Below are 14,857 nucleotides of genomic sequence, written 5' to 3'. Positions count from 1 at the left end.
AGCTGATTAGAGTGGGACATTTTGAGCCTAGAATATTGCACCTTTTCACAATATTCTAATTTTCTGAGATTATGGATTTGGGGTTTTCATGAGCTGTAAGCCGTAATCATAGCTATTATGACCCATCACGGCTTGAACTATCTTGCTTTGCATGTAATGAGTCTATCTCATATATTAGTTTCACCTTTTAAGTTACATTACTGAAATAAATGAACTTTTGCACGATATTCTAATTTTTCGAGTTTCACCTGTACTTATATTTCAATAAGGCATTTGACAAAGTAGACCACAACCTATTTCTTGGTAAGATAGAAAAATGTAGGATACACAGCATCACCACCTGATGAATTTGTAACCACACTTAAATGTGTAGTCCTCAGTAGAATATGGAGGGAAGCATGCAATCGGGAACTCCAAAATTTTATCTTGGACCAAGAACTTTTCAACATTTTCCTAAATGGTTTGGATGAAGGGATAGAAAGGAAACTCATCAAAATTATGGATGACACTAAGCTAATAGGCAACACTTCAGAAGATAAGACAGAAAGAACTTGGCAGACCTGAACACTTGAACCCTGTACCAAAGAAAATGAAATTCAGTGGTGAGAAAAATAGCATCCTACACTTAGGCAGGAAAAGCCAAATGCACAGGTACAAAACAATAGTCTAAGGATCCGCCTCAACTATCTCCTCATGACTCTTGAAAGTAGTAGTAGTTATCCAAAGGATTTTTTTCTTGAGAGAAAAGAGATTGGGAAGAAATCAGGCAGACTCTGAAGTTCCCACACAAAGCTATTCTTCCCCATTCAGAACCCCTCCCCGCCTTCACCAGGGAGCCAATACAGCACCACAAAGGTGTTTGGAGAACTCTGAGGTGTTGGCTTGATAGCAGTTCATCCCCAGGGTAAGTGGGGATGAAGTGTCAGACTAAAAGCAGCTGGGAGGAAGTCCATCAACTCTCTCAGATAGTCCCTTTCTCTGAATTCCATGCAATTGCAGCAAAAGAAAAGCATGCAAGAAGTGCAACCCTGATAGCCTCCTCCCACCCCTCCCTCAGAATGGCAGCGTCCCAGGAGGAGACCTGGTTAAGCAATAACTGGGAGAGGGATTTAAGTGGACAACCACTCAGGTATGAGCCAACCATGTGCTGCAGCTTCCAAAATAGCCGACACCGTCCTAAGTTGCATCAGCAGAAGTAGAGCATCAAGAACATGAGAAATGATCATACCGCTTTGTATCGTACCAATTAGGCCAAACCTGGAATATTGCATACAGTTTGGGTCATGATGAAAAAAGAAGCTAAGACCATAGAAAATATACAGAGCAGAGCAACAGAGATGATAAAGAGTCTGAAAGCTAAATCTTATGACGAAAGGCTGAAGATCGGCTGAGGGGGCCAGGTCTGGGCGAGTGTTTTCCAATACTTGAGCGGCTGTCACGGGGAATATGGGGTGGCCTATTCTCCAAAAGCACCTGAGGGCAGGATACGAAGCAATGGATGGAAAGTGTGTATGGCGCGGGTGCAGTGGTTAGAGTGTGCAGGACGGCAGGCTCCTTCTGCTGACTGCCAGCTGACGGCAATTTGGCAGTTCAAATCTCACCAGGCTCCAGGTTGACTCAGCCTTCCGAGGTGGGTCAAAGGAGGACCCAGATTGTTGGGGGCAGCAGGCTGACTCTATAAACTGCTTAGAGGGGCTGTGAAGTGGGATATGAGAAACGAAACGCCTTCAAGGAGAAAGCAAGAAAGTCCAGTTGCCCTTTGAAAAAGCACCTTTGGGTTAACAGAGGGAAACTCATTGAAACTCAGCCTACCTAGAACTAAAGGAGAGATTTTTGGACAATGAAAACGGGGAAGCTTCCCTCTCCCGAGGGGTCGGTGCCGCATCCCAGGAGGTCTTCACAGGAAGGTCTGGCGGCCCCTTGACTGCAATGGCTTCAGACCTGCGGCTCCAGCAGGCGGTTTGTTTGTTTATTTGTTTGTCCAGCAATTATAACAGGTATAAGTATAACATAGTTATGGATACAAGAAATGGATACATGTAGGAAAAATAAAAAAGAAACAATAGGACAGGGACGGTAGGCACGTGGGTGCGCTTATGCAGGCCCCCCCTACAGACCTCTTGAGGTCAATAGTAGACAGTCTAAGGTCAAAGTTTTGGGGGTTTGGGGAAGAAACCCCAGAGGCAGGTAGAGCATTCCAGACAGTGACCACTCTGTGGCCAAAGTCGTCTTTCCTGCAGTCAAGCTTGGTGCCCTGAGTGTGTATCCGTTGTGTTCCCTTGGACTGGAGGAAGGCAGCCCCGGCCGGTCCCTCCCGACTCTTACCTGGCGGGGGTGGCTTTGTGGGGGAACCAGGCGTCCTCGGCGCTGCGTCCGTCGCAGGCTCGAAACGGGGCCGGGCAACGGCCCAGCAGGGAGAGGCGGTGGCGGCAGCTGTTCCAGCAACAGGCGGGCCGGGACCGCCTCCGCCTCAGCCCGCCTGGCCAATGAGCGAGGGGCCGGGCCGCCGCGCCCCCGCCGGGGGGGTCTCCTTTGCCCTCCTCCTCCTCCTCCTCCTCCCCGCCCCCCCGGCCCTCGGCTCCTCGGCGGCGGCGGCGGCCCCCGGCTGGGGCTTTCGGCGCGGGAGCTGCTGCTGCTGCTCGCCGGGCTGCTCCTGCTCGGTGGCTCCGGACGCTTCTGAGCGGCGGCCGCGGGGCACCCCGTCGAAGTTGCCCAGGCGGCGCCGACCTGACCGGAGAGGTAACCGAGCGGCGGGGAGGCGCTTCTAGGGCGCCCCAAGCCCGTCGGCTCTCGCGGGCGGCGGCGGCGGCGGCTGGAGGCTCCTTACCCGGCGGCGGGGCGGGCTAGAGACGGGTCCGCTCCGGCGGCTCTTCCGCGCGGCCACCTGCTCGAAGCCTGCCACGTGGCTCTGCCGCCTGCCGGGCTCTTGGCCGAGGGGCTCGGGAAGCGCCGCGAAGGCTCGGCCGGGGGGCAGCATTCGGGACCCCGCGGGACGCCGGAGGGCGGAGCCGCCAAAGCGGCCGGACGGGCCGAGACCCGCGGGTGCAGAGTCCACGGGGGCGGGGGGCTGCCTCTTTATCCTCCCCCGCCCGAGCCAATCCGAGCGGTTTCTGCGGCTCCTCCTGCCTGTATTGGGGGTGTTCTGCTCCCCCCCGTAGTGACCGATAGGCCGGAAAGGGTCGGGCGGGAGTGGGGGGCGCTGCCCCTCTTGGAGAGCCTCTTCTCGGTTTCCGAGGGTGGCGAGGGAGAGGCGGCTGAGCTGCTCTGCTCCTCAGAAGATCCCGGCCTCCCTTTCCTGCTCCTCTGCCTCCCCTGGGCAGCCTTTTCCCTGTAAGGAGAAGCCTCCAGCTGGGAAGCCCGCGTTCCTGTTGTTGCTGAGCGAAGGCCCTGAAGTGGCACAGCAGCATTTGGGCAGCTTCCCAGCAGCAGCTGCACCCATCGTTGTACTTGCCACCCGCGGGCCCTGGGTGTGGGTGTGGGCATGTATGCATCACCTTTTGCCTCCTTTAGAATAATTACAGTTCTCTGAAAAATCATTCAGGCCTTTTCAAGAGTTTTCTGAGCGTTGGCATGTCTTTAGTTAATGTTCTTGGAGCTTCTAAGCATCCTGCAGGAAGAGAGGTGAGAATCGGAGTAAGCAGCAGTAGTAACAAACACAGAACATAGAATCATAGGGCTGGGAGAGACCTTGGAGGTCTACTAGTCCCACCACTTACTCAAGGCAGGAGACCTTATATCATCCCCATCAAATGGTTGTCCAATCTCATGTTGAAAACCTCCAGTGATGGAGCACCAGGAGGCAAGCTCTTCCACCGATTAATTGTTCTCACTGTCAGAAAATTTCTCCTTCCTTCTAGTTGGTTCTGTTTATAACAAGCCTTCACCCAGTACCTCCTGCCCCCTCAACCCCTCTTCTCTGTGGCAGTCCCTCGAGTACTGGAAGGTAGTTATCCTAACTCTCCCCCCCAGTTCTTCTCAATAGCTAACACCTAGTTCCCCCAACTGTTCATCTTACAGATTTAACCTCAACCCCTTATGTTGCTACGCTTCTCTGCACACTTTCCAGGGTATCCACATCTTTTTTTGTATTGTGGTAACCAGAACTAGCAAAAGTGTGAGCCATTCCCTCCGACCTTGGTTTCATCTGCAGATTTGATGGGTTTCTCTTCTATCCCCTCATCTAAATTGTTTATGAAGACGTTGAAGAGTTCTGGCCTAAGACAGAACCTGGAGGAATCTGACTGCTTACTTCCCTCCATGTAGATGCAGTTTTCATTCTCACACTGAGTGCGGTTGGTCAGACGGTTATGAATCCATGTGGTGGTTATGCTGTCTCTCCACATATGCTGAGGTCTCCTTTATCCAATGCCTTGCTGAAGTTTTAAGTAAACTACGCCCACGGTATTTCCCTGATCCACAAGGCAATAAGCTTTGTTCAGCATCACCTACTTTTTAAGGAACCCAGGTTGGCTTCCTGTTCATTTCTCGGTGCTCACAAACCTGCTGCCTGATTTTGCAGGTAATCGGCGTCAAGCATTGGTTGTAGAGTCTTGGTTCCATTGTTTTTCCTATTTGAAAGTTGGAACCACACCAGCTCTTTTGCAGTCCTCTGGCAGTCCCCCCATGCTCCAGGAGCTTTGATCCCACCCCCACTAGTTCCAAGATGACATCTGCCAGGTCCTGTTGATTTGAACTCACCTAAAATGAATAGATGATTAAGCACCCACAACTTCTGACGGCAAGCTCTTCCACTGGTTAATCGTCCTCATTGTTAGGAAGCTTCTCAGGTTGCTTCTCTCCTTGTTCAGTTTCCATCCATGGTTTCTTGTCTTGCCTTCTGGTGCTTTGGAGAATAGATTGACCCCCAACTCTTCTTTGTGGTAGACCCTCAAATACTGGAATAGTGCTATAATGTCACCCCTAGACCTTCTTTTCTCTAGGCTAGCCTTGCCCAGTTGCTGCAACCGTTCTTCATATGTTTAGTCTCCAGATCTTTAATCATCTTAGTTGCTCTTCTTTGCACATTTTCCAAAGTCTCAACATCTTTTTTGTGATGTGACCAAAACTGGATGCAATATTCCAGGTATGATCTTACTAAGTGGTTGCCCCCCATTGCTGCAGTGGTGTGTTTCCTGCATACTACACTTTGCCGATTAACAGAAAGTTATCTATTTCCTCCTTGGTTGGGTATATGCCTATGGCGATATCATTCCTTTCCCCCTCTGATAGTCACACAAATGCGTTCTGAAAGGCTTTCATCCATGGTATTGTGTAGTTTTGTAGAGGTGTAGTGGTTTCTTGCATACAGTGTAACTCCTCCTCTTTTGCTAGGTCTGTTTCTTTTGAACAATTTATGTCCTAGCAGTATGTTCCAATCATGGATTCCATCCCACCAAGTTTCAATAACGACAACAATTTTGTACTTCCCCTTATGTAGCAGGACTTCAAGTTCTCCCTCTTTGTTCCCCAAACTCTGGGCATTCGTGTATAAGCATCTGAGCTCTTTATGGTTGCTTTTGCTTCCTACATCTCCTGATTTGCATTAGATTCTCCTTCCCTCTCACCGTCGCCTTCTTCATTGTCTAATTTGTGGAATAGCCTGCTTCCAGAAATTGTGGGCGCTCCACCACTGGAGGTTTTTAAGAAGAGACTAGATTTCTAGTCTAGTCTAGTCTAGTCTATCCAGAGAGAATCTCCTGCTTGAGCAGGGGGCTGGACTAGAAAACCTCTAAGGTCCCTTCCACCTCTACCAAAAAAGGTTGTGCTTGGGGTTTGCTCTTAAAGATTAGTCACCCTCTTCTTCCCTTTTTCATTTAAAGCCCTTCAAATGACCCGAGGCAGTTATCTCCTCCTCCTCCTCCTCCTCCTCCCTTGTATGGTTCCCCTTATTTCCGCCCCACTGAGGCTTTGGTTGGCTTGCCCCATTGCGTCTGGAGCCCAGAGCTGAGCAAGGAACATAATATGGCAACTTGGCCAGGCTGAGGCAGGGAGCTCCCAGGCTTGGCTAACTTGGATAATGTGGGGGAGAAGAAGAAGAATTCTCCTGGCAGAGACGGTGTCCAGTTCTCACGGGGGCATCACAGCTGGTTGGTTCCCCAGGAGTATCCTTTGTCTTCTGGGTGCCTGGCAACAATGTCCTCTCTCTTCAGGTGGCCATGGCCCACCTGGGGCGTGTGCTCCAGGCAACAGCAGCAGCTGCTCGACCATTACCCCACTCTGGACGAGGGCTCCGGCTCTTCACTAGCGGTGCTGGCCTGACTACGGAGAAGAATGTCCCATACCCGAAGACGCTGAAGGAAGAGGGCCACTCCTCCCATGGAGGGCCTACAAAGCCCCTTCCTGCCTTCGCAGATGTGGTGGTGGTGGGTGGGGGCAGCCTCGGATGCCAGACAATCTACCACCTTGCCAAGATGGGCATGACCAATGTGGTCCTGCTTGAAAGGGACCGTTTGACCTCGGGGACCACCTGGCACACCGCAGGTAAGGAAGGGAGCTGCTGGTGGGAGGGTCCTCTTTGGGGGATTATGTGGGTGGCCATCGTGGAGTGGCCATCATCACTCGTGTGATCCAAGCTGTTGGTCAGGATGGGGCCAGAAAGCAGTCTTCTCTTCCCTTAGCAGCTGATCAGATCCTCAAGCTTAAATGTTTTCCTTACACTGATTACACTGATGGTTCATCCCTGCAGCTGCTACCTTTATCAGGTACCGATGTAATAACAATAGCCCTTAGACTTATACATAGCTTCACAGTGCTTTCACAGCCGCCTCTGAGCATTTTTTTTCAGAGTCAGCCTGTTGCTCCCAACAATCTGGGTCCTCATTTTACCCACCTTGGAAGGATGGAAGGTTGAGTGAACCTGGAGCCGGTCAGGATCGAACTGATGGCAGTGGGCAGAGTTAGCCTACAATACCACATTCTAACCACCGGGTGGGATGGAGGGACGAAGCAATAGACTTATATACCGATTCACAGTGCTTTGCAGTCCTCTCTAAGGACTAAGGACTTTCAATTTTGCAGAGTCAGCCTCTTGCCCCCAACAACTTTTGGGTCTTCATTTTACCCACCTCGTAAGGGTGGGAGGCTGAGTCAACCTTGAGCCTGGTGAGATTTGAACTGCCAAATTGCAGTCAGCTGGCAGTCAGCAGAAGTAGCCACCACTCTAGCCCTGTGCCACCATGCACCACCATAAAAAGGCACACAGTTTACAAAATTGCCAGGCCAGAGAATGTCCCCATCAGAAATAAGGTCATGGATCCCCAGGGGGACTGCCACCAGAGTTCTCAAAGAGAAAATTCAATAAAAATGTTACTCCTTAAAAAAAATCATTGTTAAATATTAGGAGATCCATTTCAATGAGACCTTGTTGTTTTACAAAATCCAGTCTTTTCAAAAATGGATAAACTCTACACTTCTTAAACAAACCTAGATGTCCAGAGCAGTACTACAGTTCCAATTTCTCTGTGTTATTCCCTTTGCTATTCCCATGACCTGCATAGGCAGAGTTCTTCTGAAATAAAGTAAAAAAATTGAAGATAGAAATCAAAATAATATTAGCTTTTTAACATGAAAATATCCAGGAATGTATTAACCTGTGAAATACTTTTATTCCAGAAAGAAACAGACAAGACCAAATCTTTAATGTATCTCCAGATTTCATATATCATCAACTAAGAAAATCTTTCAGAGATGCATTTTTGGGTTACAATAAAGTCCAAGTAAAATATTTTGATGCATTAATTTCAAGTCCAAAGAAACAAATTTAACTATTTTAAAGACTTAGTTCCATTATCAAATATTATAATATTCATTGTCCATTATCTTTGTAAATGTCAGTAATTTCAACTTTAAAGATACACTTAAGTTTGTGATACAAACTGAGGTTCCAGAATCTGTCCATACTGAATTATGAAACACACCCTTTCCAGTAGAACATCTCAACCTATTTGCAAAATAGTATTTTCCATGAATATTCCCGAGAGTCAGCATCAAACTCCAGTCTGTGTCTCAAGATGCTCCAAATAAGCCTAGCTCTTTTTCAACGGGGAAGTGAAAGACCCTTTTTGTTATATGTGGCTCCCAGTAATCGTCGTAGCCTTAAATAATTAATTTTCTGATAAGGCCCCTCCAGGCCGGAGCTTTCCTTCCACATAAATACAGCAGATTACAGATTAACAGAGTTGGAAGGGACCTTGTAGGTCATCTACTCCAACCCCCTGCTCAAACAGGTCAAACAAATGCCTGGGCTTTCAGTCTGATTGTTCTTGGTGCCACCAGATCTGAAGGGAAGGTCCTCAGGTTGGATGTGGGAATAACTAGGCCATCAGGGTGGCAGACAAGTCAAACAAATGAACAAACGAACACTTCATCAGTCCTGACGGGGGTCCTGGCAGGGAGCCTTTTGCAAATGGAGAAGACAGAGAATTTCATTCTTTGCAATTCTTCCTGTCCCCTGCTGAATCCACCGCACATCACACCGCTCTTCAACTGGAATTCATAGCACCTGGCTGAATGTAATTGTGTTTTCAGTGTTTACGCTTTAGAACCTGTTTTAAGTTAATACATGTAAACTTTAGCACGAGTCTTTTCACTGGGCCCATGATCATTCCTTTAGGACACCCACTTTATGGACTCTGTGAAAAGAGAATTTTGCTCTAGGGGGCCAATGACTGGTTTGGCTCTTGATGCTGCTTGGCGTTTTCCAAATTCCTCCCTTCATCCCGGGGAGCAACAAATGGAGGCAAAGGAGTCTGAAGGAGATGCTCCTCCCTTGGGACCCCCTCAGAAAGCCCCGCAGGCTTGTGGCCCAGTTGTGTCCTTATGGCCTTCCCCTTCCCCAGGGCTCTTGTGGCAGTTGCGCCCGAGTGATGTGGAGGTGGAGCTGTTGACTCACACCCGGAATGTGGTCCGCTGGGAGCTGGAGGAAGAGACGGGCCTCCACACGGGCTGGATCCAAAACGGAGGACTCTTCATTGCTTCCAACAAGCAAAGGCTGGACGAATACAAGAGGCTCATGTCAGTAAGTAGGAAGCCGCCTGAGTGTTGCTGGAGATCCTTGTCACAGCACCTTCCTTCAGCCTTCGGAGTGGCTTTGGCTCTCTGACCAGGGGTGGCATTCCATTTTTTTAACAACCGGTTCTGTGGACGTGGCTATGTGGGCGTGGCCATGTAGGGTGGGCTTCTTTTGCACACACACCCCTCCCCATTTTTTTGGCCTCCTGGGCCTCAGGGAAGCCTCCTGGGTGAAGCACTAAGACAGCGAGGGGGATTCCGGCACAGCTGATCATCAGAACAACTGGTCGTCGGGAGGGGGGAAAAAGTAATACTTTAAGGAGTGACTGGGTGGGGAGGGGAGGGGCCAGCCATGGGTACGATTTGCTGGTTCTCCGAACTCTGCAGAATCGTAACAACCGGTTCTATAGAACCGGTCCGAGCCGGTAGAATTCCCACCCCTGCATCTATCTATGATTTTGTTGTATGAGGTGCAATGACAATAAAGTAAACTAAATTAAATCCCTCTGCTTCCTTCTGACTCTTTACCAGCTCTGTGGTTTGGGCCTTTTTTGTCCCTCTTAAAATAGGTTCCTGGAGGCAGGTGGAGGTGCCCCTCTGTGGTTCAGGCCACCAATTCACCTCTGAATTCTGTGGAATGCGTATCTTCCTCATGGGGATTTGGGGGGAGGGACAGGATTCAGATCCCTCAGCTAAATTAGGAGGGTCCCACTGTTGAAAGCACACAGTCCCAGCAAGGGAGGAGGTAGGGCTGGTGCCAGGTTCGGTTCGAAGTTGACAGCTGGTTTATATAACAGAAGCCAGAACTGTGCTTAGAGAAAGGGAGTCGTGTGATTCCAGTAAGTTCTTCCTAGTACGTATCGGCTTTACTAGGTAAAAAGTCCAGGAATCAACTCCACGGAAAGATTAAAACTCAGTTGACAGAAGTTCCTGCAAACCAATGTGCTTCCTTCCTTTCCTAAGCAGAAACTTCCTGACAGCGAGAACAATTAAACAGTGAACGTCTTTCCCTCCAGAAGTTGTGGGGGCTCCATCACTGGAGGTTCTTAAGAAGAGATTGGACAGCCATTTGTCCAGAACAGTATAGGGTCTCCTGCTTGAGCAGGGGGTTGGACTAGATGACCTGTAAGGTCCCTTCCACCTCTGTCAGGTTGGCTGTTTTTGAATGGCATTTAAATGGATTTAAAACATGTTTGATCCCTTTTTAGAATTGAATAGAATTCTTTATTGACCAAATGTGTTTGGACACACGAGTTTGTCTTTGGTGCATAAAAAGAAAGAAAAAATTCATTCATCAAGAATCATGTGATACAACACTTAGTCATAGGTTACTAAATAGGCAGTCAAAACATACTAGGAAACAAATAAAACAATATAAATCGTAGAGATACAAGCAACAAGGCTATAGTCATAAGTGGGAGGACATAAATAATAGGAAGGATGAGAAGAAGAATAGTAATACAGACTCAGTAAATACCGTGTTTCTCATAAAATAAGGCCGGGTCTTATTTTTTTTTGAGCCCCGAAAAAACGGCGAGGCCATCTTTTCGAGGATGCCTTAATTTTCCTCCCACACGCAGCCTGGTGGTAGTGTGTGTGTGTGTGTATTTACACCCTTATCAGTGAATGGCCATGTTCCCACGACACCCATGCAGCCAACGACTTTCCACCCTGTGCATCGTGCCAGCTCAGCCTGTGCAGGTAGTTCTTGGTCCAGTACATTGGCAGACCTGCAGAGCTCCATTAAGCGCCAAATTCGGCATGCCGTGTGGACATGCTCGAGCTCGGATCAAGCTGCAGCGCTTGGAACCATTACTCAGGAGGCTGCTTTCTTAACCTGCCCTGCTGACTGCTGGGTCGCTTAGAGCCCCCAGCCCTGGCAATGTCCGACTTCCTGCCACTGCACGAGAGACAAAGGCAAGTGGGCTGCCTTTCTGGCACTCCTGCCACGGCTGGCGTTCCGCCAGCTCCTCTTCCCCCAGTGCAAACACCAGCCGACCAGTCTCGCGCACCAATTTTGTTCTACCCTCCCTAACCACCTGGGATTTTCCCAAGTCTCTCAGCCAGACCTTTCCAAAAGAATGTAGTTGCACCATTCAGGTGTGGTGGCCTTGACCAACCTGCCCCGACTTGATAAGTTCTCTTCGGAAGTCCGGGGGTTGTTTTCCAACCCATTTGTCTCCAAGCTCGCAACAGGGCATGGGACCACCAAGGGCCCAGGCAGCCCCGTCAAGCTTCAGGCGCTCCCAGAGATGCACAGGATACAGACTCTTTGCTTACAGAGCCGCTGCCGAAGTATACACAATGGTGCCTGCAGGTGCTTGGAAGGCTGAAAGCGCAGCCCAAGTGGGGGCTGCTCGCTGTCGCCCTGGGGCCCAGCAAAGCTGGAATCCGCCGCCTGCCAGTGAGCAGCTACTCAGTGAGCAGCCTCGCCCGTGCTTGGGGGAAAAGGAGCTGGCAGAGCGCAACTTCTCTTCCCCCGAGAGCAGGCGGGCGGCGGATTCCAGCTCTGCAGGGTTCAGGGGAAAAGCGTGCTGTGCTTTCAGCCTGCAAGGTGTGGCCAGCAGGAGGCGCCGCTGCTGTGTAAGGTAAGAGTGGCTGGCGGTAGAGCTGGAAGCCAGGCTGAGTGGGGCAAGTGAGCTTGCGGTCCCCGAGGGGAGCGGGACGTGTGGGCTGGGCTGGGTTGCCGCTGTGCCCGCTCATGCCCAGAGCAAAGTGTTGGTCAAAGGTTGGCGTGCCAGCCGCAGGCTGGGCGGCTCACTCTTCTGCGGTCCTGCCGGAGGCATCTCTGCTGAGCCCTGCTCTGGATGGAACCCGTTTGAAAGTCAGCTCCCGCGCCCTTGCCGGGGCTGTGGCAGGGATGGGGGGAGCCGGTGCCCTTTGCACAGATGGGAAAGCGGAAGCATCCGCCTCTTGGTGTGGCCCGTCTTTCCTGCGCAAGAGCCCCCAGCAGCAAAGGTACTTGGCGGGAGTAGGGAGCTCTCCGAGCTCCGCCATAATCGGCCATTGGGGCGGCTGATGGCGAGGCATGGCTGCCTGCGGGGCACTCCTAACGGCAAATTCCCCCTGCCCTTCCCCCCCCCCATTTTGCATGTTTTAAACTAGGCCTAAATTTGGGGGGAGGGGCTTAATTTAACCTTATGCCTAGAAAACATGCTGGGTCTTCCTATGGGGGGGGGGGGCTTATTGTTGGAGAAACATGGTAGTTTGACAGTAGGAATTATTTGTTTAGCAGAGTGATGGTGTTCAGGGAAAAAACTCCCCTTGTGTCTAGTTGTTCTGGGGTGCAGGGCTGTATAGCGTCGCTTGAGGGAAGGTGTTGAAACAGGTTATATGTCCGGGGTGTGAGGGGTCTGTAGATATTTTCACAGCCCCCTTTTTTGACTTGTGCCTAGGGAAGGGTTCCTGCATGTCTTATATTGAGGTCATCTTGCTTACTCCCTATGGTATGTCTGGACACCATATTCTGGATCTGGCTGAGGTGTTCCCAGAGCATCAGTGCTGACTCTTCTGCGGATAGGCCCCAACTGATGTGCCCCAGTCATTCTGCATCCAGTCTTCCCAGCGGAAGATCGGCATGGATCAGGGAGCCCTCCAGCTCGTCCTTCACTGATGGACAGCCAGGCACATTCCGACGTACCTACAGGAAGGAGCCAATGCATAGCCTGCGATTCCAGAATGGCCTGGTCCTCTGTGCCTCAGGTGTCCAGCAGCTTCTTTGCCTGCCAGGAAATTCCAGAGTTCGCCTCTGAGGAGTGTAGAGATCCTCCCCCTCCGTTTCTCTTCTCTTTCCGGGAAAGGAGTCGTTGCCAGCTTGGTTGACCTGCTTGGCACTTCTTGCAGCCTGCAGCTCCCTTGTCAGTCTCAGCCAGGGCTTGGAGCTCCTGCAGGCCCTCTGTGAGTCCGGTGGGACTGGGGAGATGGCAGCCCCAGAGGGGAAGGGATGCTGCCCCATTTCTGCCAGGGCTGGGAAACTTTGCCTGTAGTCAGTAGTAGCCCATCCGGCTGTGCACCATTGGGGCAGACTTTATCCTGAAGGGATTTCAGAATTGCCTGCCCTGTGCCAGGCAAAGGCCTCTGTAGCTTTCCTGCCTGTTTATGTGATAGTTCTTTTGGGAGGCCTCTTCTTCTTCTTGTGTCATATCAGTCACTGGTTGTTGGCAATTTTTGAAGCTGCTCTGGAAATTAGCAGATTAACAGAGTTGGAAAGGGACCTTGTAGGTCATCTAGTCCAGCAGTTGCCAACTGGTGGGCTGTGAGAAAATTTTGGTGGGCCACAGAGAAATCTCACCCCCAGAGCACCTCCCCAAAGCAATTAATTCAGGCTTTGCAGAAACACAAGGCTGCGCTGCCCACATGGCCCGCGGGAACCCTCCCCACCCACTCATTCCTTACCCGGCAAACTTGCCTGCTAAAATTGCTATTTTTCCTTTTTCCGACCATGATCTGTTGTGCTGGGAGATTTAGATTAGCTAGGAAGCAGGAAATGGTTGGATTTCTTGCTTTTTAGCTAATCTTTGGCTCTGTTTTTAAGCACAGCCGAATCACCCTTAGGACTGAAGGTTCTATTATTCAGTGCCGACTCAGAGCAAGCAAATTTGAGAGACTGAGCTAGCCGATGGCAGATAGATAGATCACTGAATGATTCTGTGAACAACTCAATCTGCCTGCCTGTTTTGTCTGATTTTGGGTAAAAGTTGCTCTTTTTTAATAAAAAAATGCAATATTTACATACATGAGTTAATTTTGTGAGTTTGCTTGCTAGCAAATTTTATGTGACAGACTGAACTAGCCAATGGCAGATAGATAGATCTCTGAATGAATCTGTGATTCTCTGAGCAACTCAATCTGCCTGCCTGCTTTGCCTGATTGTGGGTAAAAGTTGCTCTTTTTTATATATTAAAAAATCCAATATTTATATAAATATGTATAATATTTACATATAAGACTTGCGCAGCCAGTCACATGACCACCAGACCACACCCACAAATTAGGCCATGCCCACAGAACCGGTTAGTGGTCCATGGGATTTAAAATTATGAGTTTGGTGGTCCCTAAGGTCCAAAAAGTTGGTGACCCCTGATCTAGTCCAACCCCCCACCCAAGCAGGAGACCCCAAATCAGGGGTGGGATTCTACCGGTTCGGACCAGTTCTTTAGAACTGGTTGTTATGATTCTGCGCAGTTTGGAGAACCGGCAAATGGTGCCTCTGGCTGGTCCCGCCCCTCTTCATCCACCCCTCCCCTCCCCGCCCGGTCAGTCCTGATCGCGCACGTGCAACATCGCACGCATGCCTGACTGGGTTCTTCCCCGCCCAGTCACTCCTTAAGGTATTTCCTTTTGCCCCCTCCCGACGATCAGCTGTTCCGATGATCGGCTCTGCTGGGATCCCCCTCGCTGTCTTACTGCTTTGCCCAGGAGGCAAAAAAGGGTGCAAGGAGGAGGGTGAGGAGGAGGCAGGGTGGGTGCTGTGCCCCCCCTCTCACTCCATTTTCTGCCTTCCTAGGTCTCTTCTGGGAGCAAAATCGCCCCTGTCCAGGAGGCTTTCCTGAGGCCCAGGAGGCAAAAACACGGGGGCGGGGGGTGTTACTGCAAAAAAAGAAGAAGCCATGCCCACCTAGTTACCTGGTAAGATGGTTACACCCACCTAGCCATGCCCACAGACCAGTTGTTAAAAAATTTGAATCCCACCCTTGCCCCAAATCATTTTTGACAGATGGCAGCTCAGTCTCTTCTTGAAGGCTCCCAGGGATGGAGGTCCCACAACCTCTGAAGGCCACTTTTGTTCCACTGGTTGATTGTTCCCACTGTGGGGAAATTCCTCCTTATTTCCAGGTTGACTCTCTCC

At 50.3% G+C, this 14,857-nt stretch overlaps 1 protein-coding gene across 3 annotated transcripts in view; it reads left to right on the top strand.

Moving 5' to 3' along the window:
• Positions 1–2,391: 2,391 nt before the first annotated feature.
• Positions 2,392–14,857, top strand: part of SARDH (sarcosine dehydrogenase) — a 56,118-nt gene continuing 43,652 nt past the window's right edge. For 2 of the 3 annotated variants that reach the window (XR_015739725.1, XR_015739726.1), the window contains exons 1-3: positions 2,421–2,739; positions 6,150–6,480; positions 8,838–9,016. Coding sequence is in view for 1 of the 3 variants with exons in the window: in XM_026719176.2 (XP_026574961.2) it covers positions 6,156–6,480; positions 8,838–9,016 (504 nt within the window). In the remaining 2 variants the exon portion in view is untranslated. Of the gene's footprint in view, positions 2,740–6,149; positions 6,481–8,837; positions 9,017–14,857 lie in introns of all 3 variants that reach the window. The other variant, XM_026719176.2, reaches the window with a different exon arrangement.

This window comes from Pseudonaja textilis, chromosome 17, assembly GCF_049901715.1.
Source record: "Pseudonaja textilis isolate UNSWEBS1 chromosome 17, rPseTex1.2, whole genome shotgun sequence".
NCBI lineage: Eukaryota > Metazoa > Chordata > Lepidosauria > Squamata > Elapidae > Pseudonaja > Pseudonaja textilis.
The sequence above is the reverse complement of the archived record's forward strand: the minus strand, read 5'-3'. Positions and strand labels throughout refer to the sequence as shown.